At 44.4% G+C, this 13770-nt stretch overlaps 1 protein-coding gene across 5 annotated transcripts in view; it reads left to right on the forward strand.

Moving 5' to 3' along the window:
* Positions 1-13770, forward strand: part of LOC140363038 (ornithine aminotransferase, mitochondrial-like) — a 30762-nt gene that overhangs the window by 12874 nt on the left and 4118 nt on the right. Inside the window, exons 3-7 of one of the 5 annotated variants that reach the window (XM_072449353.1) lie at positions 4494-4699; positions 5061-5079; positions 7915-8010; positions 11510-11637; positions 12512-12634. In XM_072449353.1, coding sequence (XP_072305454.1) covers positions 4494-4699; positions 5061-5079; positions 7915-8010; positions 11510-11637; positions 12512-12634 — 572 coding nt within the window. Of the gene's footprint in view, positions 1-4493; positions 4719-5060; positions 5080-5635; positions 5654-7914; positions 8011-10074; positions 10125-11509; positions 11638-12511; positions 12635-13770 lie in introns of those variants that run through there. The other 4 variants (XM_072449352.1, XM_072449356.1, XM_072449354.1 and 1 more) reach the window with 4 other exon arrangements.

A 13770-nucleotide genomic window follows, 5' to 3' on the forward strand; every position in this document is an offset into this window, starting at 1 on the left:
ATGAACACAAGTGTCAGTCAAATTTGCTGCGCCGCCGCACAGAGACCGTAGCACTTGGAATAAAAATATGGATAACTTTTGATGCCGCTTGTGTAGATGATTTTTCCCAAAGTAAAGCTTGATCGAGCTATTGCCCACGGAGGAGTTTGTTAAAGTGTGAAGCGTAAATGTGAACATTTCAAGGATTTGGCGTTTTTCCCATTTGTGACAGTATATTTGCAGCTCCACGGCACAGAGACCGTACCACTTAAAATCAAAATATGGATAACTTTTGATGCCCCGTTTGTTTAGATGATTTTCCCCAAATATGAGCTTGATCGGGCAATCGGCCTAGGAGGAGTTCGTTAAAGTGTGAAGCGTAAAAATGTGGTGATTTTAGAGATTTCGCTGTTTTCCCATTTCTGACATATATTTGCGGGTCCGCCACACAGAGACCGTAGCACTTAGAATCAAAATATGGGTAAGTTTTGATGCCCCGCTTGTGTAGATGATATTCTCCAAATATGAACTTGATCGGACAATCGCCCTAGGAGGAGTTTGTTAAAGTGTGAAGCGTAAAAATGTGGTGATTTGAGCGATTCTACGATTTTCCCATAAGGATAACATGGGATGTTTCTGTCATCGCTACGGTTACGCCGTACAAAATATGACTTTGGCTCTCATACTTTTATGATCAGGATGGCAAATTAGAATTTTGTTCAAAATATCATGTCATTTGGAAAAACTCTATTGTTTATAGGCCACTCTGAAGGCCAAATAGTCAGAATTCTGGGAAACGTTTGCGGCTCCGTCGCACAAAGACCGTAAAAGTTATCCTTAAAATTTGGATAACTTTAGATACACCACTTGTCTAGAGGACGTACACCGATTTTGAGGTTGGTGGGCAAAACGCACTTGGAGGACTTTGTTAAAGTGTAAAACATAAAAATGTGGTAATTTGAGAGATTTTGTGGTTTTCCCATAGGGATAACATGGGAGGTTTCTGTCATCGCTACGACTACGGCGTAAAAATTTAGGCATTTTTGTGATTGGCTTTTGTGATCGGGACGGCAAAATAGAATTTTGGGTAAAGTTTAGACAATTTTGGTAAAACTAATTTTTGACCTTCAATGTTAATTTAAAGGTCACTCTGTAGGGGGCGCTATCACTGCCATTTCAATTTTGTCAGCCTAAACTGGTCCAAACTAGAAAGTTTAACAACTGATTCAAATTTGGTCCTAATCGGACTGGTTTTGATCAAATGGGAGCAATTTTTAGACCTGCAATATTCCAAAATAAGTTGTCCAACTTTGCGGCTGCGCCGCACACAGACCGTAAAAGGTATCTCAAAAAATTGAATAACTTTAGATGCCCCACTTGTCCAGAGGACGTACGCCGATTTTGAAGTCGGTGGGCAAAACGCCCTAGGAGGAGTTCGTCAAAGTTTGACGTAAACAAAATGGCTAACTCAGCTTGTTTTCATTTTCAAAGGAAGATGGCGGCCATAGGGTAAGTTTGGGGGCGTGGCCACAATGATTTTTTTTGTTTATCCTCACGAGAGGAATGCGTGTCCCGAATTTCGTAGCTTTACGCCAAAGTTGACCTCGGGGCGTCTCCCATAGGCGCAATGTATTTTGACTTTTGTCGGTGGCGCTGTCGCGCCATTTTTTAACGGAAAAAAAAATGGGCCAGAAAAAATAAAATTTTTCGCCGATTCTGAATTTTGGGCAAAGTTTGGTGAGTTTTTGAGCATGTTCAGGGGGTCAAATTAGAGATCAAAGCGCTGAAGAAGAACAAGAAAAATAATAATAATAATAATAATAATAATAATATTTTTAGCAAAAACAATATAGCCGTTTTTACTATAACAACAAATGATACATCGTTTGAAAGCTCTAAGCCTTCCCGATGCCGCCATGGGGTGGAATCATCATTACGAGCGCTTACGCGCTCGTCACTCCCTATTCCGTCGGGATGCCCCGCCCACTCCCCATAGACTTCCATTGATTTGAGCAGATACAAGCATGGCCCATGCCTGCGGCATGGATTCTCGCATACGGGACGATGCCAGGAGGGTTTTTGGAGGAATGCAGCGCTTCGCGCTGCTGTTGTCAACAATTAGTGAATGGGCTACGCCCATTCACTAATTGTTGACTATTTCTGTCATAGCAGGAGTAAGTATGCATGATCCATGCCTTCGGCATGGGCTAGTTCACTGTACTTGCCAGGGGCGACGGGGTACCAAACATGCGGGCTGCGCCCGCATGTTTGGTCAGACAGTTGCAACGCTGCCTTCGGCAGCGTTGCGGGAGCAATAGGCCCTCCCCCTGCTGGGGCTCGGGCCTAATAATAATAATAATAATAATAAATATAGCCGCAAGCGGCAATGATCGGCCCTCGCCACGCCGCCGCCACACCGCCGCCACGCCGCAAGAGGAGGGGGCGCTAACGCGCCCCAATTGTCCTTTTATCACGCCTACTGCTGAATCTGTGACGCTGTCACATGTTCTCCCCTTTGTTTTACCATCAAAAAGCAATTTTATTTTGAATTCTTGAATGAAAATGTGGATAACTTTTGATGGTCCTGAAGATGAGTCTCACCAAATTTCAGGTTAATAGGGCTGACGCCCTGGGAGGAGTTTGTGAAAGTCTAAAGTGTAAACATGTTCTGGCCCCATTGGAATAACATGGGAGGTTTCGGTCATCGTTACGGCAACGCCATAACAATTATGACATGGGTCTCATTGACTTTTTTGATGGGGATGCTAAAATTGAGTTGTGTGTCAAATTTCATATAATTTCGCAAAACTAAACATTTAACCTCCATATAAAATCTGTAGGGGGCGCTGTGGCGCCAAATGAATTTATTTCACTTCAAGTAGGTTTAGGGCAAAGAGTTTAACAACTGATTCTAATTTGACGCAATTCGGACTTTATCTGCGCAAACGGCAGAAATTTTAAATATGGGAGATTTCTGAAATTTTAGTTACAGTTTGCGGCTTCGCCGCACAGAGACCGTGAGAGGTATCAATGTAATTTGGATAACTTTTGATGTCCCACTCCTCAGTAGCATTTTCACCAAATTTCAGCTTTTTAGGGCCAACGCCCTGGGAGGAGTTCGTAAAAGTACGACGTTTGGAAAGACTCCGAAGTCATGATTAGCCATTTTTGAAGCAATATGGCCGACATTTGGTTCGGGGGACGGCGTTGCCGTAATAATATTTTTTACTTCTCTTGTCACCATCTACCTCTGCGCCAAATTTCATGATTCTACGATCAGATTTTTTTTGGGTCATTTCCCATCTCTCAATGCATTTTTGGTACATTTGGTGGCGCTGACGCGCCAATTTTTTTTATTTTAGAAAAGGGAAATAGCCAGAATGTAGAGAGGCACGATTTTTAGAGGTGTGCAAATTTTTGTGACTTTTCGTCAATGTTCACTGGGTGAAAAATAGGGGGGTTGGTCCCGAGAAGAAGAAGAAGAAGAAGAAGAAGAAAGAAAGAAAGAAAGAATAATATTCCGATGCGAAAACAATGTTTCCCATTTTTCAAATATCATAAACTATACATTTTCGGAAAGCGCTCGCGCTTTCCTACCTCATGGTGTGGGTCCCTGGTCACTGACGGGTACTTTCGATAATTTTGAGTGGGCTCCGCCCACTTTGTGTTTTTGGCCCTCTATACAGTAATAATGTTCAATTTTTGCATTACATGCTTATATGCACGGAACATGCAAGAGATGGGGAACGTATTCGTGAGCTACTTAGCGCAAATGAGTGCTTTATATGGGGATGACGACCGCTTCGCGGTCGTCATCCCAATGTAAAGTGCTCGTTTAGTGCGAACTTTTGCACGGGCTTCGCCCGTTTACAACGGTAATGTTCCATTTTCCTACAACTAATTAGTATGCACGGGGCGTGCATGAGTGGAGGAGTGCGTTAGTGAGTGTTTGGAAGTGGGCGAGCGCTTCGCGCTCGATTTCGTGCGCACTACGTGCGCACTTTCGCAGCCGTGCTTCGCACGGCCTTACGAGATTAATAGGCCTCTCGCCAGCTTGTGGCGCTCGGGCCTAATAATAATAACAATAATAATAGAGGGAAAAAGAACCTCTCTGACAACTCCTCAATCTAAAGGTCAGTCAGAGGACACAAGGTGTCACAGGCTCCACATATAGAGAAAGCTCTTGGTCATGAAGGACACTGCAGCACCTGTGTTTAGATGAGACTCACTGCAGTCTTTGGACGGAGCGAGGGGCCATCTGAAGTGTGGGGCCATCAGAAGTGTGGGGCCATCAGAAGTGTGGGGCCATCAGTAGAATGTCTGCAGTGGTCTACTTAAGTCAGCAAGTCTAGAAGTCTATCTTGGAAGGAAGCTTCAGTCTTGGCGATTTGCATTACATGATTGGAATGAGATGTTGTCACTAAATGTCATGATCTTCATAGATATAAACGTGTGCTGACTCAGAGACGTCCTCTGTAAACCTGTCCTCTGTAACCTGTCCTCTGCCTGTGAAGGTGTCTTTGTGTGGGACGTGGAAGGGCACCAGTACTATGACTTCCTCAGCGCCTGCAGCTCTCTGAACCACGGCCACAGACACCCGCGCATCCTGTCTGCTCTGCACACCCAGACCTCCAAGCTCACCCAGACCTCCAGGGCCTTCCACAACAACCTGCTGGGCCTGTATGAGGAGCACATCTGCACCCTGTTTGGATACAACAAGGTCCTGCCCACTAACACAGGTACGTACGCTTTAGGAAAAGGTTCTGCCCACTAACACGGGTACGTGCGCTATAGGACAAGGGTTCTGCCCACTAACACGGGTACGTGCGCTTTAGGACAGGGTTCTGCCCACTAACATGGGTACGTGCGCTTTAGGACAGGGTTCTGCCCACTAACACAGGTACGTGCGCTTTAGGAAGAGGTTCTGCCCACTAACACGGGTACGTGCGCTATAGGACAGGGTTCTGCCCACTAACACGGGTACGTGCGCTTTAGGAAGAGGTTCTGCCCACTAACACGGGTACGTGCGCTATAGGACAGGGTTCTGCCCACTAACACGGGTACGTACGCTTTAGGAAAAGGTTCTGCCCACTAACACGGGTACGTGCGCTATAGGACAGGGTTCTGCCCACTAACACGGGTATGTGCGCTTTAGGACAGGGTTCTGCCCACTAACACAGGTACGCTTTAGGACAGGGTTCTGCCCACTAACACAGGTACGTGCGCTTTAGGACAAGGGTTCTGCCCACTAACACAGGTATGTTTAGGACAGGGTTCTGCCCACTAACACAGGTACGTGCGCTTTAGGACAAGGGTTCTGCCCCCTAACACAGGTACGCTTTAGGACAGGGTTCTGCCCACTAACACAGGTACGTGCGCTTTAGGACAAGGGTTCTGCCCACTAACACAGGTATGTTTAGGACAGGGTTCTGCCCACTAACACAGGTACGTGCGCTTTAGGACAAGGGTTCTGCCCACTAACACGGGTACGTGCGCTTTAGGACAAGGGTTCTGCCCACTAACACAGGTACATTTAGGACAGGGTTCTGCCCACTAACACAGGTACGTTTAGGACAAGGGTTCTGCCCACTAACATAGGTACGTTTAGGACAAGGGTTCTGCCCACTCACACAGGTACGTGCGCTTTAGGACAGGGTTCTGCCCACTAACACGGGTACGTGCGCAATAGAGGTCATTCACGTGACGTCACACAACCTCCCCTCACGCTCCCCCAGGCCCTTTTGGCCATGTTGGCTGTCCTCAGTGCGTGTCCCCCTATACAAGCCCATTCTATATCGCAGTCTGTCTGCTTCGATTACGACAAAACACGGTTCAAAGAGGCCCAAAACGTCATTTATGATATTGCACGCTTTACAATAATCACAATGGTGAAGGTATGTGTGGCAGTTGAGTGCAGCAACCGGGAAGATAAATAAGATAAAGTTCTATCAGATACCGAGAAACCCGGAAATAAGACCGCGCTGGACATAGACTTTATATATAGAGATAAAGATAGAGATAGAGATAGAGAGAGATATATAGATATATATAGATAGATATAGATATATATATGTTCTGCGCACGCTGTAGAATTAACATCAGTTTTATTTAGGCGTAGACACTTTGTTGATCTGAAGTTCTATCAGTTGTCACACACTTGCGTGGCGGGAGCGGCTCTCGGCGCAGGGAGCTTACAGCTGTTCAGCCCGGTGCAGGTGACTGAACCCCGGGCATGCAGACTCACGCACCGCCTGCCTGCGCTGGATCTCCGGAGAATTAACATCAGTTTTATTTAGGCGTAGACCCTTTGTTCAAAATTCTGTGACTTGTGAACCATGGGACCAGTGGGCTTAGAGAAATCTGGAAGAGTCGGTGATTTAGGTATCAAATATGGATCCGAGTTGATTTATCGCAGCTTTTCTAAATATCAACCTCTGTGTAGCTCATCCAAGGAGTTTGTGGAATCTGAAAGCACTGGAGCCTCCATCATTTACGTTTGAGATCACTTTCCACACTCAGTGCAGGGTTCTGCCCACTAAGACCCAGATTTACTAAGCGTTTACACTGGTGGAGCACTGCAGGCTCCAGCGCTCAGTTTGCCCATGGAGTCTAAAGCATTATGCAAGGGTCATCTTACTCCAACGTGCAAAATCTGAGGCAGAGAAAATGCAAATGATAATGTTTTGCATACCTGGAGCAAAAGAGTGTAAAGATTTTGCACATTCCTAAACCAGGTATAAACATTTGCACAGAACAAACTAGTTGATATTATTTAAAATGATTGTGTTTGGTTCATTTGCAAATATAAAATAATGATGTGTTTTTTTTGGATGAAGGGGAGAGGTTCTAAAACACAGTTTGGTCTGGATTCTCTGCATCGCATTTAACGGCCCATAACGGGTTAGGGTTAGCCCTAACCCTAACCCAGATTATAGGTAATGTAAGTCATAATCATTCTGAACATGCTCAGAGCAGGAGCAGCAGTGATGTGTAATCATTCTGAACATGCTCAGAGCAGGAGCAGCAGTGATGTGTAATCATTCTGAACATGCTCAGAGCAGGAGCAGCAGAGTGATGTGTAATCATTCTGAACATGCTCAGAGCAGGAGCAGCAGAGTGATGTGTAATCATTCGAACATGCTCAGAGCAGGAGCAGCAGTGATGTGTAATCATTCTGAACATGCTCAGAGCAGGAGCAGCAGAGTGATGTGTAATCATTCTGAACATGCTCAGAGCAGGAGCAGCAGAGTGATGTGTAATCATTCTGAACATGCTCAGAGCAGGAGCAGCAGAGTGATGTGTAATCATTCTGAACATGCTCAGAGCAGGAGCAGCAGAGTGATGTGTAATCATTCTGAACATGCTCAGAGCAGGAGCAGCAGAGTGATGTGTAATCATTCTGAACATGCTCAGAGCAGGAGCAGCAGAGTGATGTGTAATCATTCGAACATGCTCAGAGCAGGAGCAGCAGTGATGTGTAATCATTCTGAACATGCTCAGAGCAGGAGCAGCAGTGATGTGTAATCATTCTGAACATGCTCAGAGCAGGAGCAGCAGTGATGTGTAATCATTCTGAACATGCTCAGAGCAGGAGCAGCAGAGTGATGTGTAATCATTCTGAACATGCTCAGAGCAGGAGCAGCAGAGTGATGTGTAATCATTCTGAACATGCTCAGAGCAGGAGCAGCAGAGTGATGTGTAATCATTCTGAACATGCTCAGAGCAGGAGCAGCAGAGTGATGTGTAATCATTCTGAACATGCTCAGAGCAGGAGCAGCAGTGATGTGTAATCATTCTGAACATGCTCAGAGCAGGAGCAGCAGAGTGATGTGTAATCATTCTGAACATGCTCAGAGCAGGAGCAGCAGTGATGTGTAATCATTCTGAACATGCTCAGAGCAGGAGCAGCAGTGATGTGTTGGTTGTTCTCCACAGGCACAGAAGGAGGAGAAACGGCGTGTAAACTGGCGCGCAGCTGGGCGTACAGAGTCAAGGGCGTCCCCAAATATCGGGCCAAAATCATATTTGCACGTAAGTCATTTTAAGAGTTTTGTTTGACAAATAATTATTTTTGTAGTTTCACTGAAATCTGGAGCTGAGTGCACAGGTTATGTTGGTCCTGACTCTTAAACTGGACTTAGCTACGTCCGACGGAGCGACTGGAGCTACGACCGAATGGAGCTACGACCGACTGGAGCTACGACCGACTGCACGACTCATCCACAGACCTCATTGTCATTAATGCGTCAGATTCCTCTCCTCGTGTGTTGTATGACACCAGCGTGGGTCAGAAACACTGTGAACAGTGATAGATCCGTTTATGCAGAAGCTGGAGCCGTAAAAGACACAAATGAAAGTCACCAGGAAAATTAAAACTCGTAAGATCTTTTTCAGGACCTGGAGTTGCACAGACAGAGAATAAACAGCAATTTTTCAGGACTCAAAGATGCTTCATGCATTTTTCCTTCACTCCACACTTTGTGGTGATAAGCTACTATTGTAGCCACGGCCGCCATGAGGCAGACTGATGGAAGCGAGGCTGTTAATCTGCACCATCAGCCCCACTGACCACCACCAGCCCCACTGACCACCACCAGCCCCACTGACCACCACCATTCACTGTCACCTGATGATCCATACAAGCTCATGTGACTGTTCCTCCTCGTTCTCACGCTGGCACACGCTGTTCACATGCAGACCACAGTCACATGACACTGCTCTGTCCAATCAGCAGCCGCCCTCGTCTCACATGTTTGTCTCCTGAGTGTCTCCTGCTTCATGTCCAGCTGCTGCACTTGTTCTAACAGTAAATTGGTTGTAACTTTCTGATTGAAGTCGGACGTAGAGATAAGTCCAGTCTTCTGAGCAGCTGACCCCTGGTGCACTCGGCTCCTGACCAGACAAACTGAGGCAGATGTTTGGGTCAGATCAAGCCCAAAATAACTAAATATTAATGTTAACAGTCATCTTCACTCAGATATAATAACGACAGATGTGATTTTGTTTTTCAACCGAACTTTAGAACAGAAGGAAATGTATGTGTGAGAGGTCCCTGTCCTCTGACCCATGTCCCCTGTCCCACATCTTCTGTCCCACATCTTCTGTCCCACATCATCTGTCCCACATCATCTGTCCCACATCCTCTGTCCCACATCCTTTGTCCCACATCCTCTGTCCCACATCTTCTGTCCCACATCTTCTGTCCCACATCTTCTGTCCCACATCATCTGTCCCACATCCTCTGTCCCACGTCCTCTGTCCCACGTCCTCTGTCCCACGTCCTCTGTCCCATATCCTCCACATCCTCTGTCCCACATCCTCTGTCCCACATCCTCTGTCCCACATCCTCTGTCCCATATCCTTTGTCCCACATCCTGTTCCATATGCTCTGTCCCATATGCTCTGTCCCACATGCTCTGTCCCACATGCTCTGTCCCACATGCTCTGTCCCACATGCTATGTCCCACATGCTATGTCCCACATGCTATGTCCCACGTCCTCTGTCCCATGTCCTCTGTCCCATGTCCTCTGTCCCATATCCTCTGTCCCACATCCTCTGTCCCACATCCTCTGTCCCACATCCTCTGTCCCACATCCTCTGTCCCACATTGTCCCATATCCTCTGTCCCACATCCAGTCCCATATGCTCTGTCCCATATCCTCCACATCCTCTGTCCCATATGCTCTGTCCCACATCCTCTGTCCCACATCCTCTGCCCCACATCCTCTGCCCCACATCCTCTGCCCCACATCCTCTGCCCCACATCCTCTGCCCCACATCCTCTGCCCCACATCCTCTGCCCCACATCCTCTGCCCCACATCCTCTGCCCCACATCCTCTGCCCCACATTGTCCTATATCTTCTGTCCCACATCCTCTGTCCCACACTGTCCCACATCCTCTGTCCCATATTCTCTGTCCCCTGTGCTATACCCTGTTTTCATGTCCTGTGCTCACTCTCTGTCCATTGTCCTGTATCCATCTCATGTCCTTTAAACCCTGTCCCTTGTCCTCTGTCCCAGTCCTATGTTTCCCATCCTTGGCATGTGCCTGGTCTGACCATGGCTCTGTGGTTTCTGACTCATGTTTTTGAAGTAGATTCTGTTGTGCAGGTGGGACACATTCCAGCTCAGTGATGTGTTCTGGTAAGGTTCCTGTGCATTGGTCTGTGAACATACTCTATTCAGGCCTATAGTCTCACCACATGTAGTCACGATCAAATGTTACAGTAGTTAGATTTAGTTTAATATACACAAACTCTCTATACATGATTGTTGTAGATAAACTATTTTAATTCATAAATTTAATTTAGGGGTTAACTGTCAGGGGTTTAGGATGAGACTTTTCCCAACTTTAAAAGGTGGACCATGTAACTTTATTGCCTCTTGTTATCATGGAGATGTTGCTTTGTCTCAAATATTCCACAGTATTGCATTAAACTTATCCATCTTCCTCTGTTCTAATTTAGTTTTGTATCCCGCGTTCTCTCTGTTTTTTGTATTTTATGTTAATTGCAATTAAAAAGAGGACTCTGGCACACTATCCTCCAGCACCAGTGATTTATTCACAGTACAACGTTTTGGGGCGTGGCCTTCGTCAGGCCTGACCAAATATATTGGGGACTTTGGTATGTCAAGGTGAACAGTTTGTCTACGATTGATAATGTGAGTGTGCCCCTCATTCATCCAGGAGAGTTCCATTGTAGAAAAAGATTCAGTTGTTTCATCTGGACTCAGTTTAGAAAAAAAACAAGACGTTTTGACTCTGATCCAAGAGTCATTGTCAAACTGCGACTTTAGACTAATAATCCATCACAGGACTGATAGTAAACAAGAGGCATGATAGAAAACAAAGAGGTGTAAGTTTCTGTTGAAACGAACAACTTTTTCTTCTACTTCAGGAGGGCCCGCCCAGTGGGCGGGGCTTACCACAGGAAAGAATAAATATCCGAGTTCCCGGTCAAAATTCGCAAATTGACAATGACTCTTGGATCAGAGTCGAAACGTCTTGTTTCTAAAACTGAGTCCAGATGAAACAACTGAACCTTTTAGTACAATACTATTGATAATGATTAATTGATGTTTAACACATTATGAGAATGGATTTACGCTCGAGTGTGACTTGGTGAATATTATGTTGGCCATTCATCAATAACTTGCATCATAAATAAAATCCTGTACTTTTAGGTCAAAAGTAACTTGATTGTACTTGGTTATCTTCATCCCGCTGATGGGAACAGATCCTCCCGTGACCTTAAAGAAGCGTTGTAGCTCCTTGTGTCTTCTTTGAAAAAACAGGTGGATTTTTACGCACTTCTCTATGAAGATAGATACGTTTAATGCCACGCTGTGAAACTTTCCAGGAAAAGCAATACCCTCCATCAGATAAATTACATTGGACCCTTTTAAAATTAGGATTGAATACTTTATTAATATTAATACTTTATTGTTAAAGTCTGGATTAGAATTGTAGTGTTAATACTGCTTTGAAACACCATTTCTAAAGGTAACTTTAGTTTGACCTGTTGCAGATGGGAACTTCTGGGGCCGTACTATGGCTGCCTTCTCCAGCTCTTCAGACGTGAGCTGCACGGAGGACTTTGGGCCTTACATGCCAGGCTTTGAGCTCATCCCGTACAATGACATCCCTGCGCTCGAGGTGAGCCCCACACTTACAGAAACATGATTTGACCAACCCCCCACAAATCCATTTACAAATGATTACAGCAATAGTATTGTACAAAACCTACAACAACTTAAAATAACATACAATGACACAAGGACAGGCCCAAACACTCTCTAACCTCTCCTCTCTCCTCATCCCCACGCTCACTGTGGAAGGCAGCACGCACTCTCCTCACCGTACTTTTTTATTGCCTCTTGTGCCCAAATGGGCTATTTCAGGAAAATAGGTCCTAAATTATATTTCTGATAAGAGGTGTTGTCTTCAAGTCTCAATTGTTTGCATGTGTGTCCACATTGTTTGAGTCCAAGTCACTTAGGACTAATCTGAATAGAGTTTGTCCATAGTCCATAGTTATATCAGTCCAAAACAGGCAAGACATTATTATTCAGTTGTCTGCTGTAAACATTATAGCTTTGAAAAACCTGTTATATTTAGGACGGCAGTAGAAATAACTCCACTGTTTTAAGTGAGAGGACTAAATCCTAAAGTGATACTGCTCTCTTTTGTCCAAGTGCACTTTAGCTAAGGAGGCAGATAGAAACATCAACATCAAACAGTGACTTGATCGTGATAAACTGACAAAGTGCTTTATGTCCATTGTAGGAAAAGATTCAGGTTTGTTTCATCTGGACTTTTGAAAAACAAGACGTTGTGACTTCCATTCAAAAGTCATTCTCAATCTGCAGACCTAGTCTGAGAACTCTGAACATCTTAGGCAGGGGTGTCAAACATACAGCCCTGGGGCCACGTTTGGCCCCCCAGACATTTTAATCCGGCCCACAAACCTTTTCCTAGGGCTTGTAGTCTGTGAGGCGTCTTGTGTTTGACTGAGCTCCTGTTCCCCCAGAGAGCTCTGCAGGACCCGCACACCGCTGCCTTCATGGTGGAACCAATCCAGGGTGATGGTGGTGTGGTGGTGCCTGATCCGGGATATCTGAGCCAAATCCGACATCTCTGCAACAAGTACAATGTAAGTAACAAAGGCCTGTTCAAGTACTCACCAGCGTGTGTATACCCCAGGGTTAAAGGGTTTTAATAATTGCTGTTGACTTTTTGTTTTTAAGTAGGTAACAGCTATAGACTGATGGTGTCGCCCCCCCTTTCTGACAATGTCCCCCCATGATCCATTCAATTATGCATCTAAATATTAGATTAACTCGCTGCCATAAAATAACAAACTCCCCTCATTTTGTTCACTTGGTTCAGTCTGTGTGCTCTGTACATTCACTGCTCCAGCTGCAGCGCCGCTGCTCAAACTGACCTGTCCACTATAAACTCATTCTCACGGCTCTGCTCTTGAAACTGCTTTAAACCACCTGACGGGGATTAAACGGGTGTTTACCTGTTTATCACCTGCAAAATAAGAGAGAGAGCGTGCGGCTGAGTAAAGAGAGCAGAGGCACCGGGTTTGAGCAGTCAGTTTACCCCAAACTGACGATGCTCAGTAGAGTTGCACGAGTTGAGTTTTATTCCAACCCGTCTGTCCCGCAATTTTGGCGTACGTAAAAGCTCTAAATTGATATATGATCTGCACCTGAACATTGATGCATTTGAACAAAGTCAGCATGACTAATAATCATTTAAATTGGAACTAGGAGTGTTACGTTTTGTGGTTCGTCAGACATCTTTTCTGAAAAGAACACGTACCTCGTAGCTTCTTTGTTCCAGTTTATTTCCATCAGGTGCAGAGCTCAACAGCAATCAATTTATATCCCACCAAGACACCAGGAAGTGGTCACACCCGGAAGTGATCATTCATATACATATATATATATACACATATATATATATACATATACACATATATATATATACACATATATATATATATATATAATATATATATATATATATATATATATATATATATATATATACACATATATATATATATATATATATATATATATATACATATATATATATATATATATATAATATATATAATATATATAATATATATAATATATATAATATATATAATATATATATATATAATATATATATAATTATATATATAATTATATATATATATATATATACACATATATACATATATATATATATATACATATATATACATACATATATATATATATATATATA

This window comes from Eucyclogobius newberryi, unplaced genomic scaffold, assembly GCF_026437365.1.
Source record: "Eucyclogobius newberryi isolate DKJ021-1_F unplaced genomic scaffold, fEucNew1.0.hap1 SCAF_17, whole genome shotgun sequence".
NCBI lineage: Eukaryota > Metazoa > Chordata > Actinopteri > Gobiiformes > Gobiidae > Eucyclogobius > Eucyclogobius newberryi.